At 41.6% G+C, this 27,223-nt stretch overlaps 1 protein-coding gene across 1 annotated transcript in view; it reads left to right on the top strand.

Moving 5' to 3' along the window:
* Window positions 1-26,617, top strand: part of tnfrsf21 (tumor necrosis factor receptor superfamily, member 21) — an 82,990-nt gene extending 56,373 nt beyond the window's left edge. Inside the window, exons 5-6 of the mRNA XM_034076585.2 lie at window positions 11,659-11,959; window positions 23,641-26,617. Coding sequence (XP_033932476.1) covers window positions 11,659-11,959; window positions 23,641-23,870 — 531 coding nt within the window. The 3' untranslated portion in view covers window positions 23,871-26,617. The remainder of the gene's footprint in view (window positions 1-11,658; window positions 11,960-23,640) is intronic.
* Window positions 26,618-27,223: the final 606 nt, after the last annotated feature.

Genomic DNA, 27,223 nt, shown 5'->3' with positions numbered 1-27,223 from the left:
AGAAATTATGAATGGGTGAGAAAAGGTTAAACTGGAAAGAGTGAAATAGAAGCAAAGATGAGGCAGCTTAATACATACAGAAAGGAACAAAAGTGAAAATAGAAAATGTGTTTTTTTAAAAGGCATGAAGAGGAGATGTCCAGTTGCGTTTTAGAACCATTATAAGTTCAAAAGAAAATCGCTACGTTACATAAGTGCGGCAAAAATAGTTATAACGTTTAATGGGTAAGGAAAGGTTAAAGGGAAACACATTAATTTAAAGCATGAAGAAGAAATGATGTCCGATAGCCCATTAGGTTAAATAAATAATATAAATATAATAATAATAATGATAATAATTACAGTTAGAGGGGGGAGGAAATATTCAGAGACATCACTGAGATTAGAGTGGAAACATTATGAGACAAACAAACGTGCTTCACTTTAAAAGTTCCCCCCTCATCACACCACAGACGCCACGGCCTGCCAGGTGTTGTGCCTGCAGTAGATGAGATAATCCAACTGTACTTTGAAATTGAATCAGCAGCAAGGAATTTCGTCATTTTAGGGGCAAGGCCATTTGGCCTTTGGTGTCACACATTTGTTTTAGGGCACAAAGGCCACATGCCAGGGCACAAAGGCCATTGAGGGACAAATTAGGATTTGGAGCCAGTGGCGGCGCCAGGGTATGGCTGGGGTTGGCTACAGCTAGTGCTGCGTACCTGGACTCACATTCAGGTTCAGGTCCGGACTCAAGTCCAGAGGTTCAGGTTCAGGTCCGGACTTATAAGTCCGGACCTGAACCCATGGCTTGTGTCAAGTTGTGCGAGTAACTAAAGTGAACTTATTGTGAGCTAATTATCAATTGAAATTAACTCATAAACAACTGAAATTCAAACTCGTCAGGTTTATTGTGCTCCCTTCCAACTTGTGTCTACATTTCTCTAAAAAGTACAAATGTAAAAAAAACACTTTTTTCCACTTAGTCTACAAATGACTTATGACAGCAACTACAGTGAACTACTACAAAGTTCAATATAATAATAATGTTTACATTATACAGTACATACTACATACATAGTGATGTACATACATACTGTTAGAAATTAAAATCAATGTTGATATGGCGTAATTTTGAATTAAATACACTATTTAATTTAAATCAGTTTTATTCTGAAAATCCGGAAGTTCACACTATTTACTTAATACTTTTATTCTGAAAATTCTTCACTTCCGGTTAGCATTAGCATGTGGGGAAATGCTACGTCTTCAAACCGTGAATCGAAGGTGAAATGACATGTGATGTTGTACACTGAGCACACTGGGATTAGCACTCATTTATTGACACTGAATCACGTTTATCAGGGAATGTTTAAATAACCACAGACACCAGAATATACGTAAGTGCTAGTTTTTTTGCGAGTCCAAGTACCGGTTCCTGACGTTCCGGTTTTAACCGGACTTGAACCGAAACTTTTTACAAGTCCAGTACCGGTTCGGCGTACCGGTACGCAGCACTAGCTACAGCCATACCAAGAAATGGCTTAGCCCCACCATGAAAGATGATGTTAAAGTAAGCTAAATAAAGTCCGCCAACTCGCGGGGAGTAAATTGCACAGACACCAGCTAGTAAGATTGATTTCAGTAGCCACTTGTCTGGAAATACCGAAGACTAGAAACGGTTTTGAAAACTTTTGTCACGTAGTGATCGTCTTCTCAATGGAATATCTTTGATAAAATACGCAACTAGAAAGACTACAAATCCCAGAGTCACGTAAGTGATGTCATAACTGATGTCACAATTGTTTTCCTCCACTAAATATAAGAGATAGCTAAGATAAGATAACTTTAACAAGATGCCTGTGTGCTTAGTACCAGGCTGTAATCATACCAGCAATGGGTCTTGCTCGTTCTTTCGCTTCCCGTCTGATGAAAGGACCAGGAGTGGCTGGATCAAGTTAGCTACCTAGCTAGTAGCAAGCACGTTAGTTAGCATTACAGTCTTAGCCTTGTCATTTATATTAGCCTTAACATTAAGTAACATTAAGTAACCCAAAATGTTAAACAGTAAGAGTAGTAGTCATATTTCGTGAACCCTTTGAAGAGTACTGTCACACCGGTGTGATCATTCTATAATACACCATTTAAGCCCGGGGGAGAAATGCTAACGCTACATTAGCATCAGCAATCTTTTCTACTTCTTGCTATCTGCACAAATGGTTGACATTAAACATTAAAAAGATCAGGCAGTTCAGAGAGAATCAAAGGAAGGCAGGCAGCTTTGCATGACATTATTCTGGACGTGTTGATAGTGATCGTCAATCCCTTTACGACAGTAGTGACGGCCATCTTGGTGACGTGTGTTGTTGTGCGAGTCTGCGAGACCAGAGATGTAGTTCATTGAGTGTTTCACACAAAGAAATGTGTTACTTCACAGTTTTACGACACATTTTTATCTTGCAAAATTATCTTTTAAATTGACAAACATCATATGTGTAATTCGTGGCACAATTGAAACGGGATCGAAAGGTAATCTTTCTCTCTCCATTGACGTCAATACATATTTTTTCCGAAATAAGGTCCCATGGAGCTCCCCCGGAAGGGGAGGGACTTCGCCACTCTATATACATCGATACAACATTACGTGTTGATAGAAATCAACACATAATGAAATGATTGATAGGTGTGTGGGCTGTCTTTCATTTTGACACACAGAACAATGGGGGCTATCCTCCCTTATCCACAATGTAAAGTAATTCACAGCCTCTCCTCTTCTCTCAGTGAGGAGCAGCAGGTTCAGCTTTCAGAACAAAGTAACAAAAAACTAAAATGGCATTCATTTTTTTAAATATGTCGTGGAGTAATAGATTTATTTATTTTTTCTTCTAAAGAGAGTACCAGAATGTGTATTTTATGTTAGTATTTCAAAAAATCTCCTGGTGGAGAATCCCCCAGACCCCCCTGCACAGGGGGTTGGGTTTTCAGCATGTCAACTCTTTCACTTGTGGGGAAATTGCAGGATTGGCTCCAGGTCGGTTTATTTACTACAAGACAAATGTGCCTTTTTATTTCATACAGTTCAACTTGGATTGAGACAGGGAAATAATCTAAACCTCACGCGTGGCGTTTCACTGTCAAGGGGGTCGTGTATGTAATTACATTGCAAATACTGACTTGAGCCCCACCACTGTATGGGTAGCCTACCATAGATTACTTAACAAAAATACTGTGGAGCCGCCACTGTTTGGAGCTTACAAATAAATAACTTCCCTTTATGATAAGAAAAACACACAAATGACATGACACTTTTTTTATATCATCAAATAGGCCTATGCCTCCTTAGTATTACAGTATATACAATGAAATACTCGACGTTTAATAATTAGTTTGGTATGTTTGGTAAAATCCGAAATCAAATCATAAAAAATCTCAAAATATATTAATACGTAACAAATATATTCAATTTCAGAACAGAAGTAACAGTCTTTAAGGATCAAACTCTGCACATACATCATTCAGAAGTGCACAGTGAAGCTCAAACATTCAACTGTACGAATAAGCAATACTTTGAAATGCAAAGTGTGTGTGTGTGTGTGTGCGTGCGTGTGTGCGTGTGTGCGTGCGTGTGCGTGCGTGTGTGTACGAGAGTCTCTTTAATACATGTTTTCAACTCGAGGGTCAAATTCGCGTGACGCGTTCTCGTGGTAGCTAGGGGTGCAACAACTAATCGATTTACCAAATTAGTTGCCAACTAATTCAGTCGTCGATTCGTTGGTGACGTCATCACGTGTGTTTTACGCCCCGTTAAGCTCTAACTTTATTGGTCTTTGTATCGGTACTGGAGACATTTAAAAAATATATGTCATGTATTATTGCTACAAAGACATTATATCGCAGTCTTAGTGTCGCCAACTCGTTTCTAATATGCAAAAAGACAAAGAAATGCGTCTATGATGTATTTTCGATCTTTCTCTCCGCCGCCTGCTTGCGAGGGGGCGGGGCAGTTTACACACGGGCAGCTGCAACATGCAGCAACACACACACACGTGGGAGATGGCGGAGAGAACGCGCTCCGAGGTGGTTAAACTTTACCCGACCTCGATGTGGAGAATGCTCGTTACCAAAAGTGGAATAAGAGTTTAGCATGTAAGGGCGGTAACACGAGCTATTTGTCTAAACATTTAGCAAAAGTGCTCCACATCCAGACGGAGGAATGCACCGGGTTCCACTGTCTTTCTAGTAGCTCTGTAGCCCCATCCACAGTAACGTGTCCACGTCAGGTGTTCTGTATGCTAGCAGCACCACACGGAGCTAACTACATTATACAAACATAATGATTAGAGGTAACAGAGTTATTTGCGGACTTTTGGTGACAGAGCCTTCAGTGTGGCATCTCCCACCCTCTGGAACTCTCTCCCCCCCGAAATCCGCAGCGCCCCAACCCTGGACATTTTCAAAAAAGCCCTCAAAACGCACCTTTTTACCAAGGCTTTCCCCACTGTATAGTTAGTTTAATAGGTTTATTTGTCCGCTACTTCCCCCCCCCACCCCCTTAACCTGTCTGCCTTTTTTCCCCTACTCCCCCCCCCCTACCCGACTTGTAAAGCGACCTTGGGTTTCCTGAAAGGCGCTATAAAAATATTATATATTATTACTATTATTATTATTATTATTATTTAGTTTGTTAAAGTTTCAGCTATTCTGTTTACAGTTCTGTCATCAGATTATTTAATACGTTTTGTTAAAACACTGTTGTTTCTTTTGATGTGAAATATTATTTATTTAAATTTGAATAAAAAGCAATGTTAGTTTTGTTCACAATTTAAGTTATTTCAATAATATATGTATTTTGGAATCAAGTATTAATCTTTATTGTCTTCATTGTTAGTTTCCACATGCCTAAAACAACCTCAAGCTAAATCTAAAAGTTGTGGCTAAATAAGAGCGTTTGAGAAATTGTGCAAGGCATACAGTAATAGTCCGAATAGTCGATTAATCGTTTCATTAATCGATAGATTAATCGATTATCAAATTAGTCGTTTGTTGCAGCCCTAGTGGTAGCCAGTCAGCTGTGAGGATCTCAGCCTGCTGTCACTGACGTTGAATCAGAAAATATCAGCCGTTAGCTGTCAGCACACAGAGCTCACAGCTCATGTGTCATGGCAAATACAGTCGCTGTATCTGTATCATGTTGTTGTGAGTTTGGACGGAGCAGCTACAACGTTAGTTTATCCTGATCGATCTCCATTCAAAAAACACGCATTTTAAAAGGTTTTTCGCCTGCCGTCTTTTCTGCAGACTTGTCAAATTCATCGTTTTTAGCATCTTCAGCATTATTTTGAAACGTGTATTACAATTAAATCACGTAAAATATGTTCATTTTGTTGGTTTTTACCACAGCATTTACATGGAGATAAGCCCCGCCCCCTCTCCAGCGTGTCCTGTTTGAATGACAGGAGTAAACACAGCTGACAGCCACGGTGAGACTAGAGCGTCCGGTGTGAATGTGTGAACGCAGCATAATGCAGTTCAGCAACCCAGTCTCACGGCATTTCGTGTTCACCAACACGATTTTCCCCTTTTTTTCGTGTTGCACAGCACGATTTTAAAAGCAATGTATTTCTACTGGTAATGTGTTTCGTGCCTGCAGCACGTCTTTTTGTCCGTTCGGGTCGTGGAAGACCGGAAGCTGTGTGGTTCATAAAAACATGTTCTTACTCAATATCAAGCCACAGTTATTGCTTTTATTTTGATTAATCTTCAAGCTCTGGAATTGGATGTTGGGCTGAAGTTGAATAGTCCATTTAGCAGAGTGAAATGACCCGGAAGTCCCTCAGTGGCAGCCATGATAAGTGCCGTTCGAATTCTCTAGAATGATAGGAAAGGAGGTTTCAAACTTCCTTTATAACCTCCTTTAGCTTAGGAACCACTGGACCTCCCTTACCGAAAGGAGAGGAGAAAATGCTGCCCCACAATGCCTTGCAGCCGCAGCATTTGCCGTCACTCAACAGTCGGCCGTTCACGGAAACAACCGATTATGACGGAGAAATGATATCATGAAAGTTACGGTGCTTATTAAGCATTTTAAAACGTATGTGGTAGCTTGCCAGTGCTTTGTTTTGAACGTGCATCAGTATTATAATCAAAGAGAAATATGAACGTTAGTTTTTACTGAAATGTTCTAATAAAGTCAACATTTCACTGAGCTGTGTGGGGTTTGTTCAACTTCTAAAAGATGTTTGAATGGTGATTTTCATTTCATTTCAAACCTTTAATTAACGAGATTGGTCCCATTGAGATCATAGATCTCTTTTTCAAGGGAGACCTGCAGCATACAGTATAGGTTCCACACGAAGGTGTTAAGGACTAACGTTTATAATAAATACATTTGTATTGATTTTAAGATCTTTTCATAGTTCATACAATCATACGTATTGGGATCATTTGTATTAATGTGGACCGGAGGGAGAGGGTGACGAGCAGAAGTTTCACTTTCCTTTTTTATTTAAATTCCAACTTTGGTCCTGAAGAATATGTTTCTCTGTTGTCCACGTTCATAAAGCAAAGCAGCAGCATCAGAGCACGGTGCAGAGTCTCTAGATGAGTTCACAGTAGTCCCTCGTTCTTATTAAACATCCATGTTGTAGTCCGCTGTATAGAAAACTGTGGTTTCCATAGTTTCCCCACAGCAGCAGACGCACACAATGGCGTCCGCTGGCGCATCATAAACACGTCGGATAGTGAAAGTGCATTCGGATTCTCTAAAGTACTGCAGTCTCTTCTCCTAAGTCCTTTTGAATTCTCCTGTCCACTATCCCTTAACCCCGTGACGTTTCACTCAGAGGTCAAGGAATAGACGATAGGGTTAGAACTTAGGAGCTGATTTTTAAACTATCCGACCGCAACCTTGGAGTGGCAGTGCGCCAAGGTTACGCCGAGCGTCAAACAGCTGTTTGAAATGGAACAACACCACACCAGACTATCCAAAACTGGAATTGAACGCTCCCCCAGAACTACACATGCTGGCTATTGTGTTTCGCAAAATGGTCTATGGGACGTCTCTACACTCTAAAAACAAATGCTTCGGCTCAACAAAGAAAATCAATGCAACAGTTTGCATCAATGTTTATTGAGTTATGACAACTTCTAATGAAATTGTCTTAAAGCAACAAAGTTATTTGAGTTAGGGGAGAAGGCTTTTCCTCTACAATCAGGTGTTTTTTATTTACCACTTACTTAATAATTTGTTGCATAAACACACGTTTTCAAGTTGATTACTCACAAAATTAAGTTGTTCAAACTTGTTTTACCGCATGATTTAAAAGGAATTTTAAGTTGTATGTACTTAATTACCATCATTGTGAACACACGTTTTTAAGTTAACAACCATTTATAAATTAAGTTGCTTCAAATATATTGTATTCAATAGTTGTTGTTTTTTTTAGCCTTTTCATGTGTTTGCCTTTAAAGAAAGAAATTCGATTCCACAACAAAAACTTTTTATTTTCAACTGCAGTTGTTTATTTCAACACATGATTTTTCAATCAGGAGAGAATTCATTTTGTTTGAACATGTATTGACACATGCCTATGATAAGGTGCATGAACACCTGAAATCACAGCTGACTGCAGGAGAGAGGAGAACGATTTTATAGTTTGGCTGCAGCTCCGTGATTGGCTGCTGGAGAATGAGGTGAAATGTAATAGGTTAAAGAGAACGCCTGTGATGAGCTGATTATAAGCAGCTGCGGAGTGAATGTATACACACCCAGTCTTCCTGAAAGAACTTGCGCTGAGCTTCATTTAAATCTTTAAAAAAAAGATAAATAACACAAATTGAAATTGCCCCACAAATAATAAATAAACACATTAGCCATATTACCATGGGACATGGGGACACAGCAAATAAATGCTGCCATCACATCGAAGTTAGAGGCCTTTGCAGATTTAAAACCAGTGCCAAATATGTAACATCTGTAAAGTTGTTGTAAAAGTACAGAAACAAACTCTCAATGGCCGCCAGTCTGCAGATCTCACACATCCATTTCACAAAAGATGTAACAAAGATGTTTACACTGCCGACAGTCATTATTTCAAACACTACGAACACATTTAACGCAGAATGCTCATTCATTTGTTTCCCTCGACCACGATGGCTGCCATCGTATGGTCAGATCCTGGGTGGACCGGTCACTGATGAAGGCGATATTCATGTCCTTTTGAAGCACATTAAATAATAGGTTAGCGCATCAGAGATAATGAATTAGGTGCATACTTTTCAAACTGTCACTCTTAGAGAATTCAGAGCCATTATTACCAGCTGCTAAAGCAACGCTGGTATTGTTTTCACCTATTGAGTCTGCATGTGTGTGTCGTCATGGCAATGTGGTCCTGAAGACACAGAGGTGCTTTTGAGTACTTTGCCTAGTGTTGAAATGCATGTGGACAGATTTTGTCAATCACAACCGTGCAAGTTTTAGTGTACCTTCTAGGGGTGTAACGGTTCACAGAAGTCACGGTTCGGTTCATACCTCGGTTTGGGGGTCACGGTTCGGTACGGGTTCGGTACAACAAGGAAAAGCAAAAAAAAAGTCCCAAATGCATAATTTTTTTTTTGCTGTTATTTATTTTTAACATTAGTGCAAGTTTTGGTATGAAAATAAGGAACTCTAACATTTGGAATCATTAACTGTATTACACAGTTAAAAACAAACCACAAACGGTAACACACACCAGTAGCGTAGGCAGAAATGTATTTTAGGGTGGGCCTGTAAAAAATAGGGTGGGCCAGATTTTTCTGCTGCGCATCAGAAGCTAACAACAATCCCCGCCGGTACCGGTGGCAGATTACTTTTAGAATACTTTTGGAGTACTTTCTTTTTCCATAACAGATGGGTATGTTTTGGTGCACAGGAGACACGTATTTTACTGTTCTAATGGCTTATCAAGAGCACAAACACAACATCTTGGTGTCATTCTGGACAGCTCTCTCATCTGCACCCCACATAAAAAACATCACCCGGACTGCATTCTTTGTACTGTCTTAAAACCTTTCCTTAGAATATGTTATGAATTGTAAGGTGTCCTTGGGTGCTTTGAAAGGCGCCCCTAAATAGAATGAATCATTATTATTATTTATTATCTGAAACGATGTAATAACTTTTAAAACTTGTTCCAGTCACTTGCCCCATGCATTCAGCAGCAGCAGTCCGTTCAGTTTGATTTGATCCCGTTATAAATGTCATAATTTTGACAATAAAGAAATGCTACATAAACGTTATCTTGCACATTTTATCCAACCATCTCCGTTTCTAACTTTCAATATATTTTGAAAGAGATCTCTCTCTCTCATCTGCGTGCGGGGTGCAGGGCCTCACAGACACGCTGCAGCGCTGTGCAGTTCTGCCGTTAATGAATATTACATTTTGTGAGGGAACTTTTGCACCAATAATTCCAATAAGTATTCCAAAATGTATTCACTTCAGGTTTACGAAAGTAACTCAGGCCTTTGGCCTCAACTAATATACAGTCACTTATTTCCTGCTATTGCTCTGTATGATTATTATTACCTTTTGTTTTGTTACTTCCCATTGTAAAGCGTCCTTGGGTTTCGTGAAAGGCGCTATATAAATTGAAATTATTATTATTATTATTAACTGTAATCAGATTACTCGTTTTTCAAATGTAACGCGAGCTGAATACACTTGATTTTTGTATTCTGATTACGTAACGCCTTTACATGTATTCCGTTGCAACCCAACCCTGTGTAGGCTATATCTCTCCGGACTGTCCACCAGCAGATGAAAAACACCCACCTCTCCGCCTCTTCCAAGGGACGAGGGAACCGTGCGGCAGAGTTTCCATTAACATTTATTTTCTTCTGACAGCCCAGCAGCAGGAGAGGTGGGGCGAGGGAGGCGGGGCAATTTCATCGTTATCAGAAAATGATCGTATAGATCGCTGCTAGATGAGGGCAGTGGGGGCTCTTCTTGGAGTCGTGCTTTTAAAAAAAGTTCATTAGTGAACTTTGAGCCATCATTTATTTTGCAGGCAGCTCTCTGCCTCTCTCACGTTATTATGGCGCGTGCCGTAACCAACAATCAGTTTTTACCGTAAATGAGTTTGGTTCAGTGGATAAAGCACAAACAACATTAATTAAACTCGATATTTGTTCACTTGAATTTCACTTTGAATTATTGGATATTCTCAATGGGTGAATACAATTTTTTATAATAATAATAAAATCATTTCCAAATTTCTTTTTTTTAACAATTATATATTTTTTGGCCCAATGGTGGCTACGCCACTGACACACACACTCAGATGGCCATATTATTTATAATGGCTGATGTCAAACAAAAAGGTTAAATAAGCTGTACAACTAAAAAGAATGTCTTGAAAATATTAAAATAAATAATAAGAAAGTGTTTCAATCACAATCAATAAAAGGCAATACAGAACTGTATAACATCTCCTGATGTCAAAATATAAAATAAATACAATGATAAATATAAAACAAATAAAATCTGTACCTTTAGGAGCAATGTCTAACATGTGTAATTAACTTGTGAGTGTGTGAGGCCATTATGCCTAAATAAAGGTACTCAAGCTTTACTCTATTTTCAAGTTTTTCTTCAAAAAGATGAGTTAGTCTACGTTGTCAGCAGTGAGGGCAGATCTGTTGGCGGTAACTATGTCACCTGCCGCCGAGAAAACCCTCTCGCTGGGGACTGAGACATGATTGAGCATGTTTGATGTGTTGAACAACGCCGACACACCGTCCTTGTCCGATCCACAACTCGAACCCCATCATTGTTGTAGTCCACAGGGAACCCGAAATGTTCCCACACACCTGATTTAAAAGAAGCAGGTGGGTCTTCTACCTCCTGTGTGTTGTGTGAACTTGCCATAGCTACTAACTTTTCTTCTTCATGTATTGTGTTCGTTTTGTTGTGTTTTGTTCTTGTTCTTCATTTGTTATTTACGGGCGGCTGGCTTTTAGGCGCAATACCGCCCCCTGGATTATATATAGTGTAATACTGCCCTGAGTGACAGACTTTTTTCCCACTCATAAAAAAAGGCGTATTCGCCGTGTGACTGCATGTGCCGAACCGTGACGGTACGAATACGGATACCATTACACCCCAAGTACCTTCTCATCTTTTTAGCAGGTTCCATACAATATTTGAACTGGTTAAGTGAAGAGCAGAAGCCACTTTTCAAATGTTACACAATCCTTCACAATCGACTCGAAATGCGGTGCAGCTTTTGCGGGCTTCACGTAACACCCATATTTGCCTGTAAATAGTCAAAGAAACGCCCATTCATTCAGTTTGACTAGAGGCTTCTCAATTCTTAAATTTCCCCTCCTCGACTCCCCTCCTCGACTCCCCTCCTCGAGACTTAGTCCCGCCCACAGGAGACCGAGGAGGGGAACCGAGGAGAGAGGAGGGGAAGCAGCAGACGTTTAAAGAAATGAGAACTCCTCTCCTCTGAGCGGTCATATTAAAGCGACGTCCGTTCATTATTACGAAAAATAAGGCAATCAACGAGACATTTAACAAATGCAACGATGCGTCCTTGCTGATAGACCACTGTATGATTTCTGCTTTTGAGCATTGGTTTTCGTCACTCATCTTGTTACCCTCCTCCTCCCCTTTCCTCACTCTCCACTCTACAGTTTGACATCAACCAGCTGCTGACCTCAGTGAATGTAAGCCAAAACCTCAGTCCCATCCACAAGCCGCTCGACTCTCCCAGCAGCAATGCCAGCGATCGCAACAGCAACGGCGGTGCTAGCGTGGGCGGAGCCAGTGTGGGCGGGGCCAGTACGGGCGGGGCCAGCGGCGTGGGCATGGAGCAGTCGCCGATGGACCGCGCCAAGTGCTTTTTTCCTGACGAGTCTGAGCCCCTGCTTCGCTGTGACTCCACCTCCAGCAAAGACTCAGCCCTCAGCAGGAACGGCTCCTTCATTACCAAAGGTACGGGAGTTAGCTGCACCATTAGCATGCTGGAAGGAGTTTAAAGTGAACACTATCTGACCTAGTCAACACGTACATGTGTTTTTATTAGGACTGTCAGTCGATTAAAATATTTAATCGCGATTAATCGCATGATTGTCCATAATTAATCCTGATTAATTGCACATTTTGTATCTGTTCTAAATGTTCCTTAGAGGGATATTTTTCAAGTTTTGAATACTCTTATCAACATATGAGTGGACAAATATGCTTTATGCAAATGTTTGTTTATTATCATTTCAACAATGACAAATATTCTCATGAATATTAAACACAACAACCTCTGAACATTACAAATATTCACCTCAATTAACCTCTCTCATACAATACAATAATACAATACAAAGTGTGTGTGTGTGTGTGTGTCGGCGCAGTAAAACTTAAAACCCTTTAAACTGGGTTTTCTTTGGAAGTTTTTCCTTGTACGATGTGAGGGTCTAAGGACAGAGGGTGTCGTATTGTCATACTGATATTCTGTACACACTGTGAAGACCACTGAGACAAATGTAACATTTGTGATATTGGGCTATATAAATAAACATTGATTGATTGATTGATTGATTGATTGATTGATGGTCTGCCGCAAGCAGGCGGCAGGAGTGGGGCTGTCGGCATCAGCAGTGTGCTTGGATTTTATAGATGGTATTTTAAACTCGATGCGCTCTGAAACTACGGGGAGGCCGAGGACAAAAAATGCACGTGTTAATCGCGTTAAAATAATTTGTGGCGTTCCTTTTTTTTTGCTTTAGCGCGTTATTAACGCGTTAACGCCAATTTAACTGCCAGAGCCAATTTATAAATAGAGGAAATCAATGTTAGTTAGTTAACCAAAGTGCAGCCATCTAATAATGTACTATCTGTTATTAAAGATCAGAGGAAAAGAACAGAATGAGAGGGGTAAATCCGGAATATAAATAAAGAAGCAAAGAGATTGTAGAGCAGTGAGAAAGAAAAAAGCTTGGTGTGTCAATTCATTACATTGCCAGTATTTTTCGTTGTTGTGAGAAAAAATATAATCGCCCCCTCGGATTTTTTAACAGCCCCCTCAGTCATTTCATCCTGGAGCCTGTTAGAGATTAAAATCAATGTTTTGATGGCATAATGCAGCTTAAACATACCGTCAGTTTAAATGCTATTTTATTCTGGAAAAAAACGGAAGTTCTCAATACCAAGCTTTTATTCTGAAAATCCTTCATGACGACATCCGGGACTACCGTCCATTAGTATCATTAAAGTGGCTATTGACGCAGTTAACATGTATTGCATATAAAGTTATGAAAGAGATAAGGAGGAGAAAGGGCATGTGGAAGTAAGAAATGAATGTCAAATGTTGAAATCCTCCGTTTAACGCAATATGCTTTTGGTGTATTTTCTGGCAGCGCCACTTACAGGCCCGGCATATGTATTACAGCGGGTCGAGCGGTCTCGTGTGGACGGACACGTATCTGGTGCCGATTGCGTGTGGACGGAAGACTTTTTTGATATCGAATATTGGTTAGTTTTCGTTACCGTCTCCGTGTGGCTAGGGCCTTAGGACTACCCTTATAAAGGGTTTACGAATAGTTTGTAATTAATTTATTAATTAGATTGTGAACACTTTATAAATCATGAATAAGCTTTTATAAGACATGAGATTTACCTTACTTCTGGATAGGGGTTGGACTCTATTCTTCTCCGGAGTTGCTCAAGGTGTGAGGCGCCGGGCGGGTGTGGGGATACTCACAAGTCCCCGGTTAGGTGCTTCGTTGTTGGAGTTTACCCCAGTGGACGAGAGGGTCGCCTCCCTACGCCTGCGGGTTATGGGGGGGAAAACTCTGACTGTTGTGTGTGCTTATGCACCCAACAGCAGTTCAGAGTATTCGGCCTTCTTGGAGACCCTGGAAAGAGTCCTGTATGGGGCTCCTGAAGGGGACTCCTTAGTCTTGCTGGGAGACTTCAACGCACATGTGGGCAATGATGGAGACACTTGGAGGGGCGTGATTGGGAGGAACGGCCCCCCTGATCTGAACCGGAGTGGTGGTTTGTTACTGGACTTCTGTGCTAGTCATGGATTGGCCATAACAAACACCATGTTCGAACATAAGGATGCTCATAAGTGTACGTGGTACCAGAGCACCCTAGGCAGAAGGTCCATGATCGATTTCGTTATCGTATCATCGGACCTGAGGCCGTATGTTTTGGACACTCGGGTAAAGAGAGGGGCGGAGTTGTCAACTGATCACCATCTGGTGGTGAGTTGGGTCGAGTGGCGGGGAAGCCTCTGGATAGACCTGGTAAGCCCAAACGTGTAGTTCGGGTGAACTGGGAACGTCTGGAGGAGGCCCAAGTTCAGGAGGCCTTCAACTCACACCTCCGGCGGAGCTTTTCGGGCATTCCTGTGGAGGTTGGGGACATTGAACCAGAGTGGTCGGTGTTCAAAGCCTCTATTGCCGAAGCCGCGGTGGGGAGCTGTGGTCTCAAGGTCTTAGATGCCTCAAGGGGCGGTAACCCTCGAACCTCCTGGTGGACACCGGTGGTCAGGGAAGCCGTCCGACTGAAGAAGGAGGCCTTCAGGGATTTGTTATCCCGGGGGACTCCCGAAGCAGTTGCAAGGTACCGACAGGCCCGAAGGGCAGCAGCCTCATCCGTGGCCGAGGCAAAGCAGCGGGTGTGGGAGAAGTTCGGAGAAGACATGGAGAAGGACTTTCGGGCGGCACCAAAGTTGTTCTGGAAAACTGTCCGACACCTCAGGAGGGGGAAGCAGGGAACCATCCAAGCTGTGTACAGTAAGGATGGGACGTTGTTGACCTCAACTGATGGAGTGTTGGGACGTTGGAAGGAACACTTTGAGGAACTCCTGAACCCGACAACTCCGCCCTCTATGTTAGAGGCAGAGCTGGAGTATGACGGGGGATCAACGCCAATCTCCCGGGGGGAGGTCACTGAGGTCGTCAAACAACTCCACAGTGGCAAAGCCCCGGGGGTGGATGAGATCCGCCCGGAAATGCTGAAGGCTCTGGGTGTTGAGGGACTGTCATGGTTGACACGTCTCATCAACGTTGCGTGGAAGTCGGAAACGGTACCGAAGGAGTGGCAGACCGGGGTGGTGGTCCCCCTTTTCAAAAAGGGGGATCAGAGGGTGTGTGCCAATTACAGAGGCATCACACTACTCAGCCTCCCCGGGAAAGTTTACTCCAAGGTACTCGAAAGGAGGGTCAGGCCGATTGTCGAACCTCAGATTGAGGAGGAACAATGCGGATTCCGTCCTGGTCGTGGAACGACGGATCAGCTTTTTACTCTCGCAAGGATCCTGGAGGGGGCCTGGGAGTACGCTTATCCGGTCTACATGTGTTTTGTAGACTTGGAGAAGGCGTATGACCGGGTTCCCAGGGAGTTACTGTGGGAGGTGCTGCGGGAGTATGGGGTGAGGGGGTCTCTACTCAGGGCCATCCAATCTCTGTACTCCCAAAGCGAGAGCTGTGTCCGGGTCCTCGGCAGTAAGTCGGACCCATTTCCGGTGAGGGTTGGCCTCCGCCAGGGCTGCGCTTTGTCACCAATCCTGTTTGTAATATACATGGATCGGATTTCGAGGCGTAGTCGTGGGGGGGGGGGTCTGCAGTTCGGTGGACTAAGGATTGCACCACTGCTTTTTGCAGATGATGTGGTTCTGATGGCTTCATCGGTCTGCGACCTTCAGCACTCACTGGATCGGTTCGCAACCGAGTGTGAAGCGGCTGGGATGAGGATCAGCACCTCCAAATCTGAGGCCATGGTTCTCAGCAGGAAACCGATGGACTGTCCACTCCAAGTAGGGAATGAGTCCTTACCCCAAGTGAAGGAGTTCAAGTATCTCGGGGTCTTGTTCTCGAGTGAGGGATCAATGGAGCGTGAGATGGGCCGGAGAATCGGAGCAGCGGGAGCGGTATTGCAGTCGCTTTACCGCACCGTTGTGACGAAAAGGGAGCTGAGCCGGAAGGCAAAGCTCTCTGTCTACCGGGCCATTTTCGTTCCTACCCTCACCTATGGTCATGAAGGATGGGTCATGACCGAAAGAACGAGATCGCGGATACAAGCGGCCGAGATGGGTTTCCTCCGCCGGGTGGCTGGTGTCTCCCTTAGAGATAAGGTGAGAAGTTCGGTCATCAGGGAGGGACTCGGAGTTGAGCCGCTCCTCCTTCGCGTCGAAAGAAGCCAGTTGAGGTGGTTCGGGCACCTAGTTAGGATGCCACCTGGGCGCCTCCCTAGGGAGGTGTTCCAGGCACGTCCAGCTGGGAAGAGACCAAGGGGTAGACCTAGGACCAGGTGGAGGGATTATATCTCTTCGCTGGCCTGGGAGCGCCTTGGGATCCCCCAGTCAGAGCTGGTTGATGTCGCCAGGGAAAAGAAAGTTTGGGGCTCTCTGCTGGAACTGCTACCCCCGCGACCCGACCACGGATAAGCGGGAGAAGATGGATGGATGGATGGAAGACATGAGATTTTTCGAAACATTTAGCAAAAGTGCACCACATTCAGACAGAGAACTGCACTGTTTTCGACTGTCTTTCTTGTAGCGTCGCGTATGTTATGTATGCTAGTAGCAATACACAGAGTTAACTCATTATTCAAACATGGGTTAATGATTATTGGTAACTGAGTTATTTATTTTGTTAAAGTTTCAGCTATTCTATTTACAGTTCTGTCACCACATTATTTAATACGATTTGTTAAAACATTGTTGTTTCTTTTGATGTGAAATATTCTGTATTCAATTTAAATAAAAAGCAATGTTAGTTTTTTTCACAATTTGTTTTGTTAGTTTACCTTGTTTTTCTCTCCAAAAGGACCGGATCGATAAGCGGTATCCAGAGATGGGGTCGTTACTAAAAAAAAGTAATATATTACATATTACATATTACTTTAAAAAAAAAAGTAATATATTACGCTACTTCGTTACTGTCTACATAAAGTAACTCGTTACTTTACTTGTTACTTTACTCGCAGGGCCGGCCCACCCCTCCCTACAGGCAGATCACGCAGACTGCGGCGCACCTACAGTGTAAGCGCGCCACAGTTTTGCCTCTGCGAGACTCCACTTGCACCCCCAATTACTATTGCATTAAGGAAGTCTTTCTTTTTATATGCTCTAAAATAGGCTACCAGCCTACCACAACAAGCTAACAGTCTGTGAAACGTCAAGACACTAATTAATTAAACCAGTTCAAGACGCATTATTCTTATCATTCTTTATGAGCGCAGTAACGGTAAGGTATCTAATTACTTATTTATTTAGTATTCCATAACAGAGATGGTCAAACTAAAGTGGTAGAGACATGGCAGAATTCCTACAATGAAGCGGGACATTGAACTGTTCACCCGTGAGAGGGCGATCAACAAAAGAGAGTGAGCGGCCCCGTTGAGGGAGTTTACAGATGAAAAGACTCAGCCATGTTTATGCAGCACTGCAGGTGGAGATGTGGTCTCGCAAGTCACGCAGATTACATAGGCCTTCATGTATATAAACCTGCGGCGGAAACCCCTCTTGTCTGTCAGTGAGTGTGATTATTTTATAAAAGTAATGAAGTAACGCGTGTCGGGGCAATGTTAGTAACTGTAGTGTGATTACTGAATTATAAAAGTTAAATTAAACGCGTTACACTACTCCGTCACCGACAAAAGTAATATTATTACAGTAACGCGTTACTTTGTTACTTTGTAACGCGTTACACCCAACTCTGGCGGTATCAATAAAAGTAGTACAGATGTACCACCTAATTTCGGACAGTTTGAAACGTGAGGGCTGTGATTGGTACGTGATCTGCCCTCGCTCAAGGGAAAACCTCCAGCTTGACTTGAGACCGCCCCCGTGATAAATAAATGTAATTATAATGAAGCCAGCTGCAATGGATTATTGATCCACCAGGGGGTGCAGTGGGGTTCCACACTGGAGCTCATGTGAAATAAAGTCAGATACAGTACGCTGGATGTACAGCGGAACTTTGTTAAGATCCATATGTCACGGATATCATACTCTGTGCTAAATAAGAGACATGTAATCATTTACAAAACATCACCATGTTGTAATTTAACAATTTAAAATAATGTTGCTTAGTCGAAAAACGAACGGGAGGAAATGCAGCCCGGCTCTCGATTTTTAATCCAAATTTGATCATCATCTTCACCACGATCATTTATGTTTATGTTCGCCGAATTGACATGAAATCACTGACACATATACATACTGTATTCAAACGTTATTAACGTGCCTAAACTCAGTAATTCACTAAAAATATTTATATTTTAATGGAAAGATTGATTTCAGTAGCCACGGTTTTGAAAACTTTTGTCACGTAGTGATCGTCTTCTCAATAGAACATTGAACTGTTTCCGCCAGTTCTTTAAGTTCGTCGTTTCGCGAACAGCTTCTCTTTAGCGGCGACTCAAACAAACGAATCGTTTTGTGGGAGGAATCAGTTCATCTCGTTCACTTCAAAGATTCATTCAAAAAGAACGAATCGTTCGCGAACGACCCATCACTATGTAGTACAGGGGTGCACATAACTGGTACGCAGGGTATGTCCCTAATCTGAAATGCGTACCGTCACTTGTGTCACAAAGCGCATTTGCGTACCGACGTACTTGTGAAGCTTTTCCAGAAGGCGGTTCGATCACCGGACGACAGAGTCGGTCTCCGTGTGCACAGACAGGGCTGCTGTTAACGTCGGTCTGTTTCACGGACTCCCCCGTTGATAGAAATCAACACGTAATGAATTAAGACCCCACGGTTTGATGATTGATAGGTGTGTGTGTGGGTTGTCTTTCATTTTGACACGCAGAAATTTTTTATAATAAACATAGATAGCCTACTGTATGTTAAATGGGTTTATCCGCCTTCTTTCATTTATCTTTCCATTCCCACAACAATATACATAAATAAATGACATATTTTGGACATAGTTCGAATGGTGATTAATCATGATTAATTAATTTTTAAGCTGTGATTAATCTGATTAAAAATTGTAATCGTTTGACAGCCCACACACACACTAATATATATATATATATAATATAATATATATATGTATGTATGTATGTATATGTATGTGTGTATGTATGTATGCATATATAAATATATATGTATATGTATGTATATATATTAGAGCCGGGACTCGATTAAAAAAATTAATCTAATTAATTAGAGGCTTTGTAATTAATTAATCGAAATTAATCGCATTTTTAATCAAATATACATATTTGACCTGAGAACAGTGAGAAGCAATTTTCACATGGATTTTACTCCAAGTGGTCTACAGTCCAAGTGCATGGCATGCCCTGTGGGCCATCTAAGCTAATTTACAGATGGCCCTGAGCCCAATAGAGATTGCCCTGAAAAATGCACGCGGACGAAATGGCACGAAGGGTTTGGGGGGCCTCCGTCCCCCTAGAACATTTTGATTTTTGCAGGTCTTAGATGCTGTCTGGTGCATTCTCTAGACTGAATTATAAGATTAACCACCACAATATTATATTGTACAATTTCAATTGTATTCTTCATTTCACTTGTTTGTTTGTTCTTGTTTGTGTTTGCTCACTTGCATGCCCTGCATAGCTATAATAAATACTTAAGTTGTTGGTCAAAACACTTTCCATCTGATGAAGGCAAATGCCTTCCCAGATGGAAAAAAGTAGAAAACATTACATTCAGTTATAACTGCCAAAACAAACATTATTTACACTATTATGGCCCCTGTTAAAAATGTTTGTAATGTTAACTACTGTAAGTTGGTCGAACGAATGCCTCCTCATCCGGAAGCTGACCGAGCAGACCCGAGCAGCAGTCGAGAGGAGCCGAGCGCATCCGCGAAGCACACGTCAGAGTTCCCGTTAGCCGGCAAATCTAAATATCTTCGGTCAAAATAATTTCCCTTTAGAGCAATACCGCTTCAGTTGCGCCACTTATGTGACAGACAAGAAGAGTATGTGACAGACAAGAATAGTCAACTCTAATGTCTAACACTTAATGTGGAGAAAGAGATGTCCTGTATGGGTTGATTGTGCGTTGATCTGTTGGTAATGCCTCGGGGTTCCAGTGGGCATGTAAACAAATGCATAATGCTGCGCTATACTTTGTGGCCTCATCCAGTTGCATAGCGACACTTATTGTGTAGTTGTCTTTTAATAAGCAGGTAGTCATATCATTAGCTAGAACTAGCTGGATCTGATCGATATGGACATAAACGCGAGTGAAGTCTAATCTGACGGGAGAGAGATCAGCTGCTGCTGACGAGTCGAGACTCGACACGCAGCTCTGCATGATCACATGCAGCGGTGAGCGGAACAAAACACACACTTCAGGTTAGAATATCACACGTAGCTATTTTAATTACCTCTCAAACTACCTAAACTAGTTATAGATATGTTTAGTTTTACTGTCGGGTCACTCATTACTGGATCTGCGAGCTGCATGATACTGGCATAATAGATTGCCCGATCGGGCAACCAGCAGGTGAGGCTTCATTGCCCGAGCTAAATACTAGATGGCCCCGGGCCATCGGGCAGTCCTTAATGTCGAGCCCTAATCCAGTGAGCCAGGGAGTTGGTTATGTTCTCAGACGTGGACTTACTTATCCTGGCCCTGAAACCAGTCATCTGGTTGAGTGTGGGTTGGGTCAGGGTGTGGTTCCTTGCACTCGGAGTCGGGCTAACGTCTACGCTAGCTGCTACATGCTTTGCATTTAGGTGATACTTTAGGCTTGATGTGCTGCGGTGATATGCAAATTCTTTTTTGCATAATTTGCACATAACCGTGCTCTTATCGACGCTTCCATCCGTCCGTTTTTTAAAACAAAATGTCCCATCCACGGGGCCGACCAAAGCGGTCTCATCAGCTTGTTCGTTCATGTTTGACTATTGTTCACCGTGGTTTGTTGTTGTTTGAAGTCCCATGCTGAAATCATGAACGTTAGTTGGTGCTCCAGTATAATCGGTACGCCTGAAACTCATCCAGTGAGAAACGTTCCACTGTGCAAAAATAAGTGCGATTAAAGTGCGATTAAAATGCGTTAATTTTTTTTAATGCGTTTTGTGTAATTAATTAATCTTAATTAACGCGTTAAAGTCCCGGCCCTAATATATATATATGTCTATATAACAAGTACTTTACTGTTTTAATGGCTTATCAAGCACAACTCAAACACAACATCTTGGTGTTATTCTGGACAGCTCCCTCATTTGCACCCCACATAAAAAACATCCCCCGGACTGCATTCTTTGTACTGTCTTGAACATTTCCTTAGAATATTTTATGAATCGTAAAGGTGCTTTGAAAGGCGCCTCTAAATAGAATGAATTATCATTATTATATATTATTATTATTATCTGAAACTATGTAATAACTTTTTTTACTTTTTCCAGTCAGTTGCCCCATGCATTCAGCAGCAGCAGGCCATTCACTTTGATTTTATCCCGTTATGAAATGTCATAATTTCGACAATAAAGAAATGCTACATAAACGTTATCTTGCCCATTTTATCGAACCATCTCCGTTTCTTACTTTCAATATATTTTAAAAGATCTCTCTCTCTCTCCATTCCGGTATCGTCATTGTCACATTGTTAAAAAGTATAATCTGTTCAGCTGGGAAAATGTCATAGTTTACAAAAACATCTGCTTAGTTTATAAGATCACTCGTGGGTTGGCTCCTCCTCCTCTGGCTGGCTTCATCAGCTTAAAGTCCACCTCAACCAGGGTTACTAGAGGTGCGGCTATGGGAGACCGCACCATCCCATTTAGGAAAAGTTCATTCAGCCAGGCTGTCTATTCATTCCACGCATCCCATCAATGGAATTCAATACCACAACCAATAATAGAATCCTCATCCTACTACACATTCAAGCACAGTATTAAAAAGTGGCTCATTGAAAACCAACAGTGTCAGCACTGATGTGTGGGTGTAGGTGTGTGTATTGTAAATGTTTTATCTTTATTCAGTGATGTCATCTATTGTAAATATGTACAATGGTATAACAATGTTGTGGTATTTTCATTATTGCTTTTAGGATATCTATCACCATCTGGCAAAGGGACTATCGATTAAACTAGCCTTTTGGCTAATTCGAGTACTTTTACATGTTTTTAATATGTTGATTAATGTACACTGTCCCTTGTTTTAAATAAATTCTCTCTCTCTCTCTCTCTCTCTCTCTCTCTCTCTCTCTCTCTCTCTATCTCTCTCTCTCTGTGCACACAGATCTATTACATTTTGTGAGGAAACTTTTCCACCAAGAATTCCAATAAATATTCCAAAATGTATTCACTTCAGGTTTACGAAAGTAACTATAATCAGATTACTCGTTTTCAAATGTAACGCGAGCTGAATACAGTTACTTGATTTTTGTATTCTGATTACGTAACGCCGTTACATGTATTCTGTTACAACCCAACCCTGCTGGTAGATATATCTGATATAGCGGATCTTTGTTAAGATCCATATGTCACGGATAGGATTATATTCTGTGCTAAATAAGAGACATGTAATCATTTTCAAAACATCACCATGTTTTTAATCCGCGTTGGCGTACTACAAAAACAATCAGTTTGTTTTCACAGCAGGAAATGCAGCCCGGCACAAACGATTTTTAATCATCCTCACGATCATTTAATGTATCATATGTTCGCCAAATTGACATTAAAGCACTAATAAATATGAATTTGCTGTAGTCAACTTCATTAACGTGCCTAAAGTTAGTAATTCACTAAAAATAGGTTTATTTTTAATGGAGCCTCGTCATCTCACCACGGGAAAAGAGTAATATTTACAGTGTTAATAGTTTACTGTATTATTAGTGTTTAATATTAATCCTATAACAATCACACATTGAGTTAATTGTTGTGCAATGATTAAATCAGACAGTTTTTTTTTTAAATAGTCTGAATGAAACTCGGCAGCTCCCAGGTGAGTGTGACTCTTTGTTTACACACCTAATGGCCCATGCATGGGGCCCCCTTGAGGGGGTTTCCCGTCATGTTGTTGCAGTAAATTAAAGGGTGTATCATGTTGTCGTTGCTGTGGACCTTCTTAATCTACCTTCTTTAGGGGCCCCCTTCTGGTCCAAGCACTTACCTGCCTTGCCGGTCGGCAAACGGCGCCCCTGTATACACACACACATTCAATACATACGTGTGGTGGCTTGAACTATGGGAGAAATGGCACTGCCAATGCCTTGAACCTCGGCAAAAAAGGCATTAGAAGCATTAGAAAGTCAAGGTAAACTTGCGGTTAACTTGCGGTCTGCAATGCGCGTCACGCTCGTGCACACAAGTAAATATATATGCACGTTCATTCTCACAACAATCAGAATCAGAACGTTTTTACTTTTTTATTTTTTATAATTTTAATTTTTTATAATGGAACACAGGGTTCGGTCCGGATTTATTTGCAGTTCTGTCCGGATCCGGACCTTGGTCCGGAGTTTGAGAAGCCCTGATATATATATATAATGACGCCAGTCACCAGGGAGTGTATTAGATGCTGCAGGTTCACTATAGGAGCTGTCATGTTGTCCATCTTAATACAGTCTATGGTTCCATGCCACAAGCAACCCCCTTTCACATATCTGTTGTTAATATATAAATATTGATTGGAGAAGCTGTATATTAATTGCTTCCCTTCTCCATTTCGCCTCCAGAGAAGAAAGACACAGTTCTGCGGCAGGTGCGTCTCGACCCCTGCGACCTGCAGCCCATCTTCGACGACATGCTGCACATCCTGAACCCAGAAGAGCTGCACATCATCGAGGAGATCCCAGCCGCCGAGGACAAGCTGGACCAGCTGTTTGAGATTGCGGGGGTCAAGAGTCAAGAGGCCAGCCAGACGCTTCTGGATTCGGTCTACAGCCACCTCCCTGACCTGTTATAAAGGAGGAAGGGACACAGATTGACAGAGAATTGGAATGGAAATGAAAAAAAGCTGGCTCAGTGGGAAGTATGACTCAGATCTGGCACTGTTCTGATTAAGCATGGGATGATATAAGATCTCAGTATTGTATTGCAGCATCTGAGTATGATGTGTTATGTCACATTGTCACGAGATTTGAGCTAGGCGTAGTTGTAATCTACTCCCTAAAAAGACTCTTTCCAAACTTCACTGATAGTTTAATGCTCTTACCCTCCAATGTGCTTCAGTGGTCTTGTGTGTCTACCATGATATAGGGTCAATGCTCAATGTTCTTCTGTCACACTAGGGAGCACTTTTTCATTTTTCTAAAGTATGTTTAGCCTTGTTAAAGGTGGCCTTTGAGTGTTGTGACCTTAGAAATGAGGCTAAAGAGTCTCCAAGCTGGTTTGAAGAAAAAACATATAAAGCACTTTTTTTCATAACTAGCCAACGCCTTCACTTTTAAAGGGTAATTCCGCAGTTTTGCGTAGGTTCTACCAATCTTCCAGGCTTTCCCTTTGCCTTTAACAAGATGTCAGTGTTAATTTAACATGGTGGTTATTGCTTACTGATTGACAACAAGAGTAACTATAAGCTATAACTATAAATGACACTGGTATTATTGTTAGAGTTTCTCTGAAACCACATTCATATATATTTTGGCCAGGTATGAATTGACCTGTAAGTTGTGTGCCTGAGCTTTTCTCAGCCCTTATTTTCTTTTTTCCAGTCTCTCCAGTTGCCTGTACCTGGAACAGATCATTGTTTGGTTTTAGCATAATAGCGTGTAAGCACTGCGCCAGCCAGCAGGGGGCAGTGTTAGATAAGAGGGCTGATCTGCTCCAAAACCAAAGCCATATATAAAAAATACTGGATTAAACATAATAAACAAGCAAATATTGCAATATTGGATTACCATTAACCCAAAATCTAATCTAATATTATGATATATGGCTTTGTCTTTGAAAAGTTGTTGGAAAAAGGGTTAAAAACAAAAAATTAACTGAACAGGAAGTGTGCAGTGTTTACTGACTCTGCCTGCTTCTATTGAACCAAAGCAATATTTCTGAAATGTTTTAGATATGTTGCTTTGCTCTAGTACAGTTGGACTCATGGACAGTAGGGTATAACCACGTCTACTAGTACGCACACTCAAATCTCTAGTAGTTAACCTTGTTTGCCTCAACAAATGTAGCGTTGATAAAGTGATACATTTCGGTGCTTCACAGTGTTACAGTGTTATACTACAATTAAAAGAATACAAGTGATGTTTTTCATGCAGTGGTATGTTGCTACATGATCTATGAAGTTGATAGAAATGTAATAATGATGCACTAATTATATTTTCTAGAGAGTGGCGAAGTCACGCCCATCTACTTCCAGTCCATTAAAATTATGTATTGAAGACAATGAAGAGAGAAAACGTATCTTTCTATCCCGTTTGAATTGTGCCATGAATTACACATATGATGTTCATTCTATAATACACCATTTAAGCCCGGGGGAGAAATGCTAATGCTACATTAGCATCGGCGATCTTTTCTACTTCATGCTATCTGCACAAATGGTTGACATTAAACATTAAAAATATCAGGCAGATCAGAGAGAATCAAAGGAAGGCATGCAGGCAGCTTTGCATGACATTCTTCTGGACGTGTTTCATTGTGGTGATAGTGAGGGTAGTCAATCCCTTGTTTTGGCAAGACAGTAGTGACGGCCATCTTGGTGACGTGTGCTGTTGTGCGAGACCAGAGATGTAGTTAATTGAGCGTTCCACACAAAAAAATGTGTTACTTCACAGTTTTACGACACATTTTTATTTTTTGACTTGCAAAATTATCTTTTAAATTGACAAACATCATATGTGTAATTCGTGGCACAATTCAAACGGGATCGAAAGATAATCTTTCTCTCTCCATTGACTTCAATATATAATTTTTACGAAATAAGGTCCCATGGAGGTCCACCAGAAGGGGAGGGACTTCGCCACTCTATTGGAGAGGAATACATGTATTTTCATTCTCCTGCATTTAATTTAATTTAAAAATGCTGTTCACTAACATTTGTTTTGGTCCTAATGTTTTCTACATTTAGTTTGAATGATTATGTTTCTGTAGCATCTCATATTGACTTCTTTGTATCTCATATTGTCATGGGCATTCAGATGTATTCCCCCCCGACTGCTTGGCGTGACAAAAAGAGCTGGCTGGGATGTAAGATATGCGTACTCCATACTCTACTTGAAGTCTACTTATTTTAATTGAGGAAGAAATAATGTACTCTTTCAGTTACTTCCAAGTTCTTAAAATAAGGAAAAACCGGAAAAGACCCACCAAAAAGTCATCAACGTTGGGAATTATAAGGCACCATGAGAGCAACAACTGATGGACTCTGTTTTTGTGGTGCTAGATGTGAACTCTCACCGGTTGGCCTGACACTGGGCTCCTTCAGCCCCGACTTATGACTATTTCAAGTATTCCAGACTAAATGAAGAAGATAATGGATTGTGCTGTTGCGAAATGTGGGATGTTGTCGGTGATGATGAGGATGAGAATGTGTGACGCTTTGGTGTGAGTTTTTCTAAGGAAGTTTGACAGGATGAAGGTGAGATGTGAAACGCACATGTGGCTCGAGTGGATGATTTCAACAAACTTCATGTGTGTAACCAGTATGTTTACTACTCTGTAACCTCTTAAAATCAACCAATAAAGCTTGAAGCGTTTCTTATACTTTGTGTTAAGTTGTCATTAATTCAACATTTGTGTATGTGGCATACAGAGCCATCAGTGGGTTGATATACCTACATTATTAGTAATTACATAGTTAACATGATTTGCATTTAGTACAGCTCATGTTCAGAGTGTGGTGAGAAGTGAGTGTTTTCTGATAAGGAATGGTTGGTTTATTGTTTGAAAAATGTAGTGTTATCTAGCAGTATGTAGTGTCTAACTCCGACCAGCAGAGGGCGCGTTCGCTACACTGTGTTGGGGACAAAGAGAAGTCTCGCGTGAATAAGTTCAGAGAACGTAAACACACACTTGAGTGAAGTCACGGGCCCTTTCTCATTTCATCAAATCCCCCTCCTCGACTCCTCGGTCCTCCGGTAGTGACCCGGAAATGAATTTCAGCGCGCCATGTTGAAGGACATCTAATTTCTCTAAAGCCTCATCCCAATACCCCTCCTCGACTCCTCTCTCGGTTCTTCATAGGCCTGTGCCCACTCCCAGCAGGCCCAGGGGCCCCTCTAGCAGCCGCTCTCAGCCACCAGCTTACAGTGGTGGTCTGCGCAGGTCCCAGTGGCCCACCGGGGCTCCGGAGGCTGGGGGGTTAGTCCC

This window comes from Pseudochaenichthys georgianus, chromosome 24 (assembly GCF_902827115.2).
Source record: "Pseudochaenichthys georgianus chromosome 24, fPseGeo1.2, whole genome shotgun sequence".
Taxonomy (NCBI): domain Eukaryota; kingdom Metazoa; phylum Chordata; class Actinopteri; order Perciformes; family Channichthyidae; genus Pseudochaenichthys; species Pseudochaenichthys georgianus.
This window is presented reverse-complemented; position numbering and strand designations above follow the sequence as displayed.